General features: G+C 51.4%; 2 protein-coding genes across 13 annotated transcripts in view; one reads left to right on the forward strand and one right to left on the reverse strand.

Annotated features, from left to right (window-relative positions):
- TBCD (tubulin folding cofactor D) overlaps nt 1-13,511 on the forward strand; it is a 193,168-nt gene that overhangs the window by 177,497 nt on the left and 2,160 nt on the right. For all 4 annotated transcript variants that reach the window (XM_063080806.1, XM_063080807.1, XM_063080808.1 and 1 more), the window contains 6 exons: nt 2,448-2,569; nt 4,746-4,823; nt 9,213-9,302; nt 9,781-9,868; nt 10,611-10,720; nt 11,326-11,410. In XM_063080806.1, coding sequence (XP_062936876.1) covers nt 2,448-2,569; nt 4,746-4,823; nt 9,213-9,302; nt 9,781-9,868; nt 10,611-10,720; nt 11,326-11,410 — 573 coding nt within the window. The remainder of the gene's footprint in view (nt 1-2,447; nt 2,570-4,745; nt 4,824-9,212; nt 9,303-9,780; nt 9,869-10,610; nt 10,721-11,325; nt 11,411-13,511) is intronic.
- Nucleotides 6,451-13,511, reverse strand: part of B3GNTL1 (UDP-GlcNAc:betaGal beta-1,3-N-acetylglucosaminyltransferase like 1) — a 143,673-nt gene continuing 136,612 nt past the window's right edge. For 8 of the 9 annotated variants that reach the window (XM_063080813.1, XM_063080812.1, XM_063080811.1 and 5 more), the window contains one exon: nt 6,451-9,242. In XM_063080813.1, coding sequence (XP_062936883.1) covers nt 9,003-9,242 — 240 coding nt within the window. In that variant the 3' untranslated portion in view covers nt 6,451-9,002. The remainder of the gene's footprint in view (nt 9,243-13,511) is intronic. The other variant, XM_063080816.1, reaches the window with a different exon arrangement.

Here is a 13,511-nt window from a genome sequence, read left to right on the forward strand (position 1 = left end):
TGCTGGGTATAGTATTCCTGGCTGGCAGGTTTTTTCTTTTAGTATTTTGAGTATATCATCCCATTGTCTTCTGGCCTGTAGAGCTTCTGTTGAGAAGTCTGCTGTTAGTCTCATAGGGGCTCCCTTATAGGTGATTTGATGCTTTTCTCTTTATTCTTTTAAGATTTTTTATTTGTCTTTGAGCTTTGCCAGTTTGACTATAATGTGTCTTGGAGAGGATCTTTTTGGGTTGAATATGTTTGGGGATCTTTGAGCCTCCTGGATCTGAAGGTCCATGTCTTTCCATATACCTGGGAAGTTTCCCATTATTATTTCATTGAATAGGTTTTCCATGCCTTTTCCTTTCTCCTCCCCTTCTAGAACACCCTTGATTGGAATGTTTGTGCACTTAAAGCTGTCTGATAGCTCTCTTAGATTTTCTTCATTTTTAAAAAATTCTTTTCTCTGCCTGGGTTATTTGAAAAGACTACCTTCAAGATCAGAAATTCTTTCTTTGGCTTGTTCAAGCCTACTGCTTAAGATATCAGATTCCCCCTCACCTCCCCCATTTCTTTGAGTGACACTTTCAGTTCCATGCATTCTGCTACATTCTTTTTTAAGGTATTATCTCTCTTTAAATTCCTCCTTCATATCCTGGTTTTTTTTTCTCATTTCATTATGTTGTCTAACTGAGTCTTCTTATATCTTGGTGAGTTTCCTTAAGATTGTTGCTTGGAACTCCTTTTCAGCCATTTCGGGCGTTTCCTGCTCTATAGTGTCTGGTATCTGAGGATTACTATATTCTTTTAGTGGTGTCATAGTTTCGTGGGTTTTCATATTTCCAGTATCTCTATGTTGAGGTCTGGTCATCCAGTAGACTGGCTGCTTCTTCTGTTCCTCTGGAGTGGGCTTTGAGGAGAAAGACATTCTCTTTTTCCAGTCTCTGCTGGTGACTCTCCTGTGTCAAGGCAGTTGGGTGTCTGGTGGGCTGCCTGCATGGTGGCAGTGGCTACTGCTGTGGCATCAAGCTGCTTTTGCAGCAGCTGTGGCTGTGGTGGGCCACCTGTGTGGAAGTAGTGTTTTTGGCATGCCCTTTCCTGCTTCCAGGCAGAGGGTTGCCCTCCCATTAACACATACTTTGTATGTTATATGTATTATATACTGTATACTTAAAATGTAGAGAAAAGAAAATGTTATTAAGAAAACCATAAAGAAGAGAAAATAACGTTTATAATATTTATGGAAAAAATCCATGTGTAAGTAGACCCACATAGTTTAAACGTCAACTGTACTTCCTATATCTCTTAAAGGTGCAGAGTTTTTTTTTTTTTTCTTTTCGTGACCGGCGCTCAGCCAGGGAGTGCACTGGTCATGCTTATATAGGATCCGAACCCGCGGCGGCGGGAGCGTCGCCGCGCTGCTAGCGCAGCACGCTACCGAGTGCGCCACGGGCTCAGCCCAAGGTGCAGAGTTTTTTAAAGGCTAACCACAACACTGTTATCACACTTAAAATGAACCTAGTTTAATTTCAGTTGTCTCAAGTTTGTTTAAATCAGAATCAGAGAAGGTCCCAGCCTGCACCTGGCTGCTGTGTCCCAAGACACTGACGTGTCACAGTTCTGCCCCACCTTCCCCTCCACAGCTTTCATGCCATTTATTCATTGGAGAAACTGTGTGTTTGTCCTGTGGTACTTCCCACCTGCTGGATGCACTGTCATGATGGGAGTGGTGTGGGTCTCCACACCCTGTATTTCCTGCAAACTGTCCTCCTTTGTTCTAGTTTAGCTTCCTTGACAGCTCATTGCTCAGCAGTTGTGTCAGAGAACTATAAGCAGACTCTGAGCCTGTCCCTATGACCCTCTCTCCTCCTGGCATGTCCTTGCCTTCCTGTCTTCTCTGTGGTGCTAAATCTGAACTAATGGGTCGGGGCCCATGTGCTCCGCATTTTCTGTCTGCTCTGCTCAAAGGGATGGGCAGGCACTGTGGGCCTGGGTTCTAGATCTGTCTCAGCCTCTGGTATGCCCAGGCCCATCTCAGGCTGTGTGGGGAGGGTCTCTGGAGCCTTCCCACTGCTGTGAGCCTAGCAATGCCTCAGGAGTGTGTGGTCAATTACTTGTGATGCCTGTGCTCTGGCATCGGGATCTGCTTCAAGTTTCAATTGGTCACCCTCTGACAGTGTCTAGTTCTGGCAAACACATGACAGCGTGTGCAGCTTAGGTTGTGCTGCTGCCGTTAAGAGCAGCATTTCTGTTTTGGGTGTTTGCTCCCAGGTGGCTCTGTGCCCTCTGTCCACATTGGCCAAGCATTTGCAAGACCCTCACATCTGTACAGTTCAAAGACATCTCTGCTTTTCAGCAGATATTTGAGCGTAGGTCTTACTGTGTCCAACCCTGGGGTGGGGGGAGTGGTGGCAAGGGGACCGCGGTGACGCTCTGCCTGCCTTATGAGGCCGCTGCTCCTTGTTGCAGGTCAGGCACTCCACGCAGAGTCTGTTTGAATACATGAAGGGGATTCAGAGTGACCCACAGGCCCTGGAGAGCTTCGGTGTGACACTTCTGCAGGTCTTTGAGGATAATCTTCTCAATGACAGGTGAGTGAGTCTTATGGCATGGAGGCGGGGTGGCGTCTACGCCTCTCATCACTTTTCCACACATCTCCAGGGTTTTTCTCCCCTGGCTGGAATTTTAAGGGAGAAGTGGAGCACACAGTTGGGTCCAGTCGGCAGGCAAGGAGCAGGGGGGGTGCGGCTGGGTCTAAAGCACGCAGCTTACTGGCTGAGCCAAGAGTGGGGACCAGCCTAGGCTCAAGCTCTGGCCCCTGCACCTCCTTGGGGCCCTCCCCAACCTGTGCTTTGGGTAGGAGGTGACCATTTCTTTGTACTCTGGAAGTAAAGATAACGTAAACTATGAACCAGGAAGGGTGGAACATGGTCCTGCTGCAGGAACTCTCCCCTGGGATGCTCAGCTGATGTAGCGTCAGCCTGTGTGCAAACACAAGAGCTGAGCATTTCCAAAATGGAATGTCGCAATGACAAGTATGACCTGCCTTCTAGAAGTTTGTAGCTTTAGCTTTTTGGTACCTGCTCTCATGTGAGGGTGGGGTGCAGATTTCAGGGGTCTCAACCTCAGAATTGGGAGCGTCGTCCCATCACCCTCTAGATGGTCGTTCCTGGCGTGTGCGTGAGGGGACAGGGACTCTGGTGCGGTGTTCCCTCATGAGAGGCCTTGCCAGCTGTCATGCCACGCAGAGCACAGGTGCAGCTCTCAGCAAGCAGGAACTCAGCCTGGCTTTCACTTCTTTTTCTCTTTTTGTAAAAAGCTCTGTCAAGGTATAAATGACATTGTAAGTAGTGCTTAAAGTGTACGGTTTGATCAGTTTTGACACATGGACACCTAGGACACCAGCAGGCACATCCTTGACCCCGCGGCTTCCTCCTGCCACCCTTAACATCTCCCCACTGCCCCCCGCCCACAGGCAGCCACTGATTTGCAGTCACTGTGGCTTAGGTTTGGTGTGTTCCAGAATTTTATTTAAATGGAATCATGGGTGTGAACTCTTTCTTTTGCTCCTTTGACCACTAATTCCTTCTGATTGCCAGCTGAGTTCTGCGGATGAGCCCCAGTTCATCTGTTGATGGTCACTTGGTTGTTTCTGTTTTGGGGCTGTTACCACTAAAACTGCAATGAACATGCAGGTGCAGGTGTCCGTGTGGAAGAACATCTCCTGTTCTCTTGGAGAGTGGCTGGACCACGTGGTGGGTAGATGTTTTACAGGGTGTCTGTGCTGTTTCACGTTCCCGCTGAGCACGTCTGAGAGTTCTAGCTGCCGCGCGTCCTCCCAGCACCTGGCCTGGGCAGTCCTCCCAGTTCCAGCCTTTCTGGCAGGTGCCTGCAGAGGCGCCTCGCGGCTTTAGCTTATGTCACCCCCGTGACTGAGGGTGTTGCGCATCTTCTCATGGACTGTGGGCTATCCTCGCATCCTCTCTGGTGAAGGGTCTGTTCATTTCTTTTGCCTGTTTTTTTAATTGGGCTGTTTTCTTCCCCCTCGCTGTTGCGTTTTGAGACTTCCTTGTATGTACCATGGACCCTCCATCGGGACGTGGTTTGTATGTACTTTCCCCGCCTGCTGCTCGTGTTCCCATGTCCTCAGTCTCTCTCAGAGCAAGTGTTCGCTCTTTCAGACCCCAGCCTATCCACCTGTTCCTTTATGGGTTGTGACTTTTGTGTTGTGTCTAAGAAATCTTTGCCTAATCCGAGATCACAAAGATTTTCTATGTTTCCTTCTAGAAGCTTTATAGTTTTAGGTTTTACGTTGAAACCTAAAGTCCCTCCTGGGCCCGTCCTTGCAGGTGGAGCCGTGTATGGGTCTGGGCTTGTTTCTGCTTTTGCCCGTGGATGTCCAGTTGTCCCCATGCTGGTTGCTGGGAAGACTCTCCCTTCTCCAACATGTTGCTTTTGTGCCCTTGTCAGAAATTGTAGATGTGTAGGTTTATTTTGTACTCTCCTGTGTTTCAATCTCTTTGCTTATGTTTGCTCTAATACCACACCATGTGGTCACGTTAGCTTGGCCATGATTCCTGAAATTAAGTAGCATCGGCCTCCAGCTCTGTTCTTTTTTCCCACAGCTGTTTGTTTCCACAGAATGTCGTGCCGGGGTTGACTGGGATCGTGCTGACAGCATGACAGGATGGGGTTTCTCCCTCACCAGGTCACTTAACCCTCCGCACAGTGCCTTTCATCTGTCTCACTGCTCGCATCTCCCCTCAGGGTGTCCGTGCCGCTGCTGAAGACGCTGGACCAGCTGCTGGCCAATGGGTGCTTTGACATCTTCACCACAGAGGAGAAGTGAGGATTGCTTTAATTGGTGACTCTTTTCTGGTTAAGCCTAAGTAGCTCATGTCTTAAAGGAAAGGTAATCCAGAGATCATAATTCTAGGGGATCACTGTCTAGGTGGGGTGGGAGGGGGGCAGGCAGTCTCCTGCTGTGGCATTTGCTGTCCTGGTGGGGTACAGCAGCAGAGGTGTCCCCCCCCCCCCATCAGGGGCTGGCTTCCAGGGCAGTTCTAGAAACTGCTGGAGTCTGAGGAGCACCTGGGCTGGATAGCGGGTGGCAAAGGGGAGGTTGCAGGGGGTTTGTGATTGTTGCACAGGCCTGGGGGGAGAGCCAGAGCCCACCTCATGCAGAGGCTGGATATGGGTGCAAGGAGGCAGGGAGAGGCTGTGTTCTTCCCCTGCTTGGTTCCACGTTTCCTCTGACGTGGCTCAGGGCTGGTTGGCTTCAGTGTGTGAGTGATCTCAGTGTGGGCCATACGTTCTTTGAATGCCTGATGATTTTTATTAGATCCCAGACATTGTAAATGTTACCCTGCTGGGCTGGATATTTTTTGTATCCTGTAAAGATTATTGAGCTTCCTTCTGGGACAGTTAAGTTACTTGGAAACAATTTGATCTACTTTCAAATTGTCAGGTGAGCCCAGCGCAGCATGTATCTCAGATTAATTTTCCCCACTCTGAGGTCTCTGTTCACTGGTTCGTTTCTATGTTCCTTCCTGCTGCGGGGAGCAGGGCCAGGGTCTTCCTGTCATCTTTCTGGGGGGTTCTTCCCCAGCCCTGGGTAGAGTCCTTGCACTCACACGCTGACCAAGACTCAGGTGAATCTCCAAGTGCCCTGGGAAACCCCTTCCCCACTGGCGATGTGCTCCGAGGACCTCAGCAAACTGCATACGTAAGAAACTGGGCCTCTGCATCCCACGGGAGCCTGCCGTCTCCTGAATTTTGTTCAGTTTTTAACTGTTTAAGGTGGGAGGGTGAGTCTGGTGTCTCTTCTATCTTTGCTGGGTGCCTCACAGCTCAGATGCTTTTACAATCTAATAACATTGAAGCATTCGCCCTTTTAATTTGGTAATGGTATGTCACCGACTTATATCTACTACTGGACACTGCATGCATGAGTCAGCTTAGTCATGGCATGTCATCCCTTTACATATGGCATGATTTGGCTTGTTAAAAATATTCTATTTAAATTTTTAACATATATATTTTCCTGGTTTAAAATTGTCAAAATAAGATGGTGGGGCAAGTACCTCCTGCTGTGAGTGTAGCTCTTATTTCTCTTTATAGTTTTGTAAGTTTTTTCTTGGGTTTTGAGGCTGCATTTTTGTAGATACAGATTTAGGATTGGGTCTTGTTACTATTATAATGACCCTTTTCATTTCCAGGGATGCTTGAGCTTTACACTCTGTTTTGTCTTGTTTTAATACAGCTGCACCAGCTTCGACTTTGCTCTGTGAACTTCCATTCTTTTGCTTTCAGCATTCTCATGTGTTTGTTTAGTGAGTCTCTTATAAACAGTATACAGTTTTCTAGAAATTTAGTCTGACAGTCTTCGTCTTTTAACTGGGTCCTTTAATCGATTATATCTTGTGTTAGTCCATTTCTGTTGCTTATAACAGAAATACCTGAAACTGGGTAATTTGAGAGGAACAATATTTATTGCTTACAGTTGCAGAGGCTGGGAAGTCCAAAGTCCAGGGAACACATCTGGTGAGGACCTTCTTGGTATTGACTCTACAGGGTTCACATGGCAAAATGCCAGGAGGGAGGGAGAGACAGAGAGGGAGAGACAGAGAGAGAGCGCATGAGCACCTGCGAGCATGTTGCACACACTTTCTTTTTAAAGCCACCAGGACCACGCCCATCACTCCATGAATGGATCAGTCCTTTCACATGGGCACAGTCCTTACAATCTAACCAGCTCTTCAGGGCTCCGCCTTAATTATCATAATTGGATTCCCCACCCTCCTAACACTGTCGCTATGGGGACATTAAATCTGCAGCACATCACATCTGCTGGGTTTAAGTCTGCCATTTGAGAACATGTTTCCATTTGTTCTGTTGTGCTGTGTCCCCCCTCTTCTGTTTAATAAAATAATTTGTATTCCGTTTTTCTCATATATTTGAGATTTTTCACTTTTTTCTTTCAATTTAGCCTAGAAATTACACCAAAAATTCTTGACTTAGCAGAGTTCAGTTTTCAGTATTTTGTCCTTCCTCTTGGACAGCACAGGATATTGGAACAGGTTTCTGCCTGTTCCCTCTTGAGTTACATTATTTCACATATTTTTTTTTAGATACGTGTAATTTTCCATTTGTTGTTTTGTGCAATTAGTGTTTATTTTGAATTGTCCACATTTTTGCTACTTTCTTTGTCCTCGTTGCTTACTGCATTTGGAGACCACCACCCTCCTCCCCAGTCTGGGATCACATCCCCTCTACCTAAAGAACATCCTTTGGAATCTCCTCTGGTGAGGTCTGCTGGTGGTAATGTGTCTGCTTTTATTTGCAAATTATTTTCAGAGGCTTTAGAATTCGAGGCAGCTGTTTATTTCAGCACTTGAGGGTATTTTCCCACTCCTTCTGGCTTCTTTTGAGCAGTCACCTGTCATGAGCACTGAAAGCATCTGGGGTTCCTGCCTCCTCCTGAGGTTTTCTCCCTTGTCCTCGTCTTCCTGTCGTCCTCTTTACTGGGTCTGGCTGTCAGTCACCCCCTGCGTTTCACGTACTTCCTTCCCTCTCTACTTTATGACTTCTGACCTGCTGTTCAATTTGTCTGTGGCGCTCTTATTTACAGTTTCTCATTCGGTTTGTTTCCAAGTCTGCCATGTCATTTCTCAATTTCCAGTTCCCTGCCAGCCTTTTTGTGCCTGGCTTTCGCCCTCTTGAATGCCCTTCTCCTGTTGTCTTACCAGGTGTGTCTGATTTGCAGTCCTTGGGGGTTTCTGTGTCTGGAGTGTCCATGTGAGCACATGGTGTGTGATGTGTCTGGGGTGTCCACGGTGGGTGGTGCATCGGCTTATCACTTACTGTCTGGAGGCTATATTTGAAGAATCATGTTGGGGTAAGTTGAGGCCTGGGGGGAAGAAGTGCTTTGGCAGCAGGGCCTTAGGTAGCTTTCCCAGGCACCTGAGGGAGGGCGGTGGCAATCTGGAGTCTCCGTGACCCATGTCCAGCACTGGGCTGTCTGGACTGTCAGTGGCTGGAGCTTGGCTATGGCCTGGCTGAGGCAGAAGTGGCTGCCCGGGAGCCTTCGCAGAGCTGAGTGTTTATTGGGCCCATACCTCTGTCAGCTCGAGCTCTGGTTCTTGTCCCTGTTGCTGCTGAGGCCTTGGAACGACACTGCTCAGCCCCCATGTGTTCTGCGGAGCTGCGGTCCTCTTGATGCTGTAGCAGCCCAAGTGCTGGGCTCCTCTCTGGAGGTGCAGGGGCATCCCGCTGTGCTGAGAACAGACTCGGAGGACGGGGCGGGGAGCCCAGGGGCTGCTGTTAATCCCTGTGAGAGAGGAGCCAGGAGAGGGCTGGACTTTAGGTGCGTGCTGCTGTGACCTGCGAGCTCGCTGGCAGGTCAGGGGACATGGGAGCCAGGGATGGCCGTGGACCTCCTGGACTGAGCAACTGGAAGGATGGCAGGAAACTGGATGGCACCAGTGGGATCCAGGGCCTCTGGAAATCCAGTTTGAAGATGTTTGGGTTGAGATGCTTATTAGATCCCATCCAGAAGAAAGGGATCTGCAGGGCTGCAGCTCAGTAGAAAGTCCTCAGAGTGAGCAGTGTGTGAGCCACGGTCACCGAAGGTGCAGGTGTGGACCTAGAAGGGCCTGACAGAGCTGTGGGGTGCCAGCAAGCGTCTCAACAAGCTGGGGGATGCTGGGCAGAGCCAGGCCAGGGAGGGAGGGGTCGGGGTCAGTGGCAGTGAGGACCTGGGGGCTGGGAGGCAGTGCCAGTGAGGGGCTGAGGGACCACGTCTGCTGCTTTATCCCAAGGGGAAGGGAGTGTTCTTCTGGGGCCACTTTCAGTCTGGGCAGCTGCTGGCACGGACTGACCCTGAAATGGCAGCTGCCTGGTGTGATGGGTGCCCAGGGTGGGGATGGTTGGGGCCTGGCGAGGGCTTAGGCATCCTCCCCTCCTGTGATCCTGGGGGCAGGAGCTAGCCTGGGCCGTGGCATGGGCCTCTTCTGCTGAGGTAAGTCATTTGAGCACAGGTGATGCCTTCATGACTACACTGGGGTCAGCCTGCCCAGCATCTGCGAACACTGTGGGTGCATGAGGCAGGTGGGTATCTGCTCTCTGTTGCGGTTGTTGGAGGAGTAGATAAATGGCCTTCCATCCCCAGGAGGCTGGCCTCTGGTCACAGATGTCTGTAGACGTCCTCTCCAGAACAGCTTGCTCTCTTTCCAGCCACCCCTTTTGTGTGAAGCTGCTTGCGCTCTGCAAGGAAGAAATCAAGAAGTCAAAAGATGTCCAGAAGCTTCGGTCAAGCATCGCAGTGTGAGTTTTCAGCATTCCTTCCCGAGACAGTGGCTGAGCGCACAGCTGCAGCTCTTGGGGGGAAGCAGCCTGCTTTGATCCCAAGGCTGTCTAAAGTTGTGAGTCATGAGGTCCATTTAAAACGATCGTGCCGAAAGCTGAGGCAGCCCCAGCAAAGCAGGTCAAACAATGACAATCGTGGGCATTTCTGCCAGAATGGGCGCTGTGCCCTGCCCACCTGCAGCCCTTGGAGCACGGTCCTGCCCTGGGGGGTGGGGGTCACGAGGGACCCCTGGAGAGGAGGAGTGTGCGTTGAGGCTGTCTTGAACTGAGGCAGGTTTGCGTAGACACCAAACCTGCACAGCCCCAGGGGTCCCCAGGTGTGCTTGCTTCCCAGCACCTGCTTTCCCTGTGTGACCTTCACACACACACACACGTGCACACGCAGGACAGGGCCCTTGGCCTGCCCCATGCTCAGGCGTGTGCTGCTCTCCTGCAGGTTTTGTGGGATGGTGCAGTTCCCCGGCGATGTGAGAACGAAGGTCCTTCTGCAGCTGCTGCTGCTGCTCTGCCACCCGTTCCCCCTGGTGAGCATCCTCCCCACGTACCATTACCACACGGACACAAGCCCCTCGTAACAAAAAGGATGTCACCAGTGTGGTGGCATTGTGGTTCTGGAAGTCAGTGTTTTGGCTTCAGGATTCGAGAGCCTGGCTGGTATTTGTGTGGACGTGAACTGGGTGGGGAGGGGCCACCACGGCTGTCCTGTGGGTGTGGTTCAAGGCCTCGTAGGAGGTCCCAGGCTGAAGCCGCTCACCTAGAAGCCCCACTCCACCCCAGGGCTAGATTTCCTGGGATTTTTCTCTTCTGGCCACAAAAAAAAAACTTTAAATGATCCAAAAATGACATTTTGCTGAAAGGTGCCGTGGGGTTCTCAAAGTGGGGTGGCTGGACCCTGGGCTCAGCACCCTCTGGGGCCCTGACCAGTGATGCAGGAACTCTTGGGGAGGGCCCGGGGTGTCTGCGACCACCTGCTCAGTTTAACGTGTTAGCACGAGGGCACAGCTAGAGAAGAAACCAGGTGGGATTGTTTTCCTGATAAGGAAGCAGGTTTTTTAATGAGACGTTTAAATAAGAACAGCGTGACTTGGGCTGTTGGAAGTCACGGCTCCTGTCTGATGAGGGCTGCTGGCCACCAGGCCCTGCACCGCTGCCTCCTGGCGAAGCACGTCCTGTGTAGCTGGGTCTCCCTCTGGGGTGGGTTTAAGGTTGGCTCCCTCTTTCAGTGTCACCTCTGCCTCTCACTGATGTGCACTGTCCCTGCTGCAGATCCGCAAGACCACGGCCAGCCAGATGTACGAGATGGTGCTCACGTACAGCGAGGTCGTGGGCGCAGACCTCCTGGATGAGGTCATGGCTGTGCTCAGCGACACGGTGTGGTGCGTACAAGCGAGCCCCCTTTCCGTGCTGTCCTGTCCCACGTGGCATCTTCTCCCTTTCTGCCCCCGAGCCTGCCAGCCTCTCCCAGAACCCCTGAAGGGAAGGGGACAGAGATTCCTAACGTGAGGGCCTCGGCTCCCGACTTTACGAGGGGCCGCACTGTTTTAACTGAGATCCCTTCCGTCGGCGTGTGGGCGTTAGCACAGCTCACCAGAGGGGGTGCCCGCTGGGGCAAGTTCAGGGGGAAGGTTTTCTGAGCGAGATTGTTTTTCTCTCAAATAAATAGTTTTTTGTGAGAGGGTGGGCTGTTCGACCTTTGCTTGGTTAGAGGATAGTTTTTGTTTCTGAGGGCTGCTTTTACATGAACTAGGCACGTGGCCATCCCTGGGCAGCCATGGGCGCTGACCCACCTGCTTCTGCTGTTTTACTGGTGTTGAGGTCAGTCTGGAAATGACAGCTCCTGCCGCCAAATGGCAGCAATAGGGGGTGTGGTAAGCGCAGTGCAGCCGTTTATCCTGCCCCAGGACGTGCCACGGGTGCTGGTGGCACAGTCCCCACGTCCCTGCATTTTGAGGGACTCACTGCCACCGCCTCTCCTCCTCAGGGACGTGGAGCTCCCGGTTGTGAGAGAGCAGCGCAATCGGCTGTGCGACCTCCTTGGTGTGCCCAGACCCCAGCTCGTCATCAAGGTAACCCCTGCGTCACCTCTGCAGTATCGTGGGGACACAAGCTGCCTGCGCTGCCCTGAGCTCTGGAGTGACAAACGTTCTGGGCCACCCATCACATACACGTGCCCCCATCATCTCCCTGTCGGCACCCAGGGATATGGGACTGGCAGGACAGCCCTCCTTGGTTGCTGCCCACACCTGTGAGCCGAGGCCGTGTGTGTGTGGGGGCAGGACTGGCACCAGCCCAACTCCACAGCTCCTTACGCTCGGCCCAAGAATCTGTCCATACTCCAAAGGCCACAGGTGTCCCCTCCCTCCTCCTATCTGCCTCCCGTGAGTGGGGCCAGGGCTGGGCGCAGAGCCCCTGAGGAGCCGCTCCTCATCCCAAACGAGTGACAGTAAAGAGCACGTGGAGTGTTACAGGCACCTGGGGCTGGGTGCTCCTGCTGGTACCGCAGCACGCCCAGCCACACCTCTCGGTCCCACTGGGAATGCCAGTAGGACCACCTGGTGCAGGCCTTGTGCTGCACCAGCGCCAAGTCTCCCGGGTTCCTGGAGACCTTGCTATGTGAAGAAGAGGCCTTGGCTCCCCCAGCCTGGTTCTCCTGTGCTTCTAGCATCGCCTCCCTGGAAACTGTCCTACCCAGGGCCAGTGTCCCTCCCTGGCCGCCTACTCTCAGGAGTCTGTCCACTGAGTTCGTCTCTCCTTCACCACTTTCCACAGCCTTGGTGTGTCCGAGTAGCTGCAGTTTGTGAGGTCACAGGGCTCTGCGCTCCACTCTTTGAGGTTCTGTGGGGGGTTCCAGAACAGTCCCGACATCTGGGCAGGGGGTCCGGCTTGCTCTCCGCAGTCCCTCATCTGTGACGTGGAGGTGGTCGCCACTCACACCTGGTGAGTTAGTTTGTGTAAAGCACCTGGAAACACGCTGGGCTGTCTCCCGGTCCCTGATGAACTTTTCACAGAGCAGGAACCTACCTGCAGAAAAGAGACTGGTCCTGGTTTACAACTCACCTGACCAAGAGCAGAGTGGACCCTCCTGTGCAGTCCTGATGGCCTGTGGCAGACCCACACCCCAGCGTGTGCCCGGGCCTGCAGCCAGCATGGATGCCGGTTTCAGCTGGATATACCTAGCAGAGGAGCTGCCCTGGTTTCCCTGGTGACAGACGTGGCACCTGTTCATGTGATCACTGGCCACTTAACACTGTCCAGTGCCTGCTTAGATGTTTTCCTGTTTTCTCTGGGTTGTCTGATTCCAACTTAGCATTTTTTCCCTTTTTATTTAGTGTTGTTTCCTGTTTGGTATCTTTGCCTACTCCAGGGTTATGCAGATGGTCTCCTGTTTCTTTTCCAAAAGCTAAATTGTTTTACCTTGTATGTGGTAATTTCACAGTCCGCCTGGAATCCTTTTGTACAGGAGGGAGTGTCACTATGCGTATTTTCTGTGTCCAGTTGACCAGCTCCATTCTTAGTTGAGTGCAGCATCACCACTGTCATGAGTCAGGTGACTGTTTTTGGATTCTGTGTTCTGGTCCACGGATCTTTTTGTTCATCGTAAGCCAGTGTCCGCCTGCTGCGGGGTTGGCTGAGGTTGCTTGGAGCCTGCACATTGGTTTGGAAGGAAGTGACATCTGGAACATCGAGTCCCCTACCATGAACATGGTTTACCTACTTATGTAGGAACTTGCTCTGTGTTTTGTAGTTTTGAAGCAGAGACGTGGCACATTTTTCTGTGACTGTCCCACAGTTCTTGGATAGTCTCTCGTTTTTCCTTTTGATCTGTCCTTCTCTTTGTATTCCATCTGGGAGGCTCCTGTTGACCTGCTCCCGTGCTCCCTGACTCTTTCCTTCGCCGTGTCTGCTCTTCTGAGGAGCCCACCAGAGGCATTCTTCTTTTTTGATGGCCAGCATCACCTTTTGAGTCTTAGAGCTTCTGTCTCTACACCATGGTGCCCATCTGTTTCCATCAGAGCCCTTAGCATATTAATCACAGGTGTTTTAAGTTCCCAGTCTTATCAGACAACATCTCTGCCATGTCTGAGTCTGGTTCTCATCTGTCTCTCTGGATTGTGCTTTTCCTTGGCATGTTTTATAAGTTTTTTTTTTTTTGGTGGCTGACGGGTA

This window comes from Cynocephalus volans, chromosome 16, assembly GCF_027409185.1.
Source record: "Cynocephalus volans isolate mCynVol1 chromosome 16, mCynVol1.pri, whole genome shotgun sequence".
NCBI lineage: Eukaryota > Metazoa > Chordata > Mammalia > Dermoptera > Cynocephalidae > Cynocephalus > Cynocephalus volans.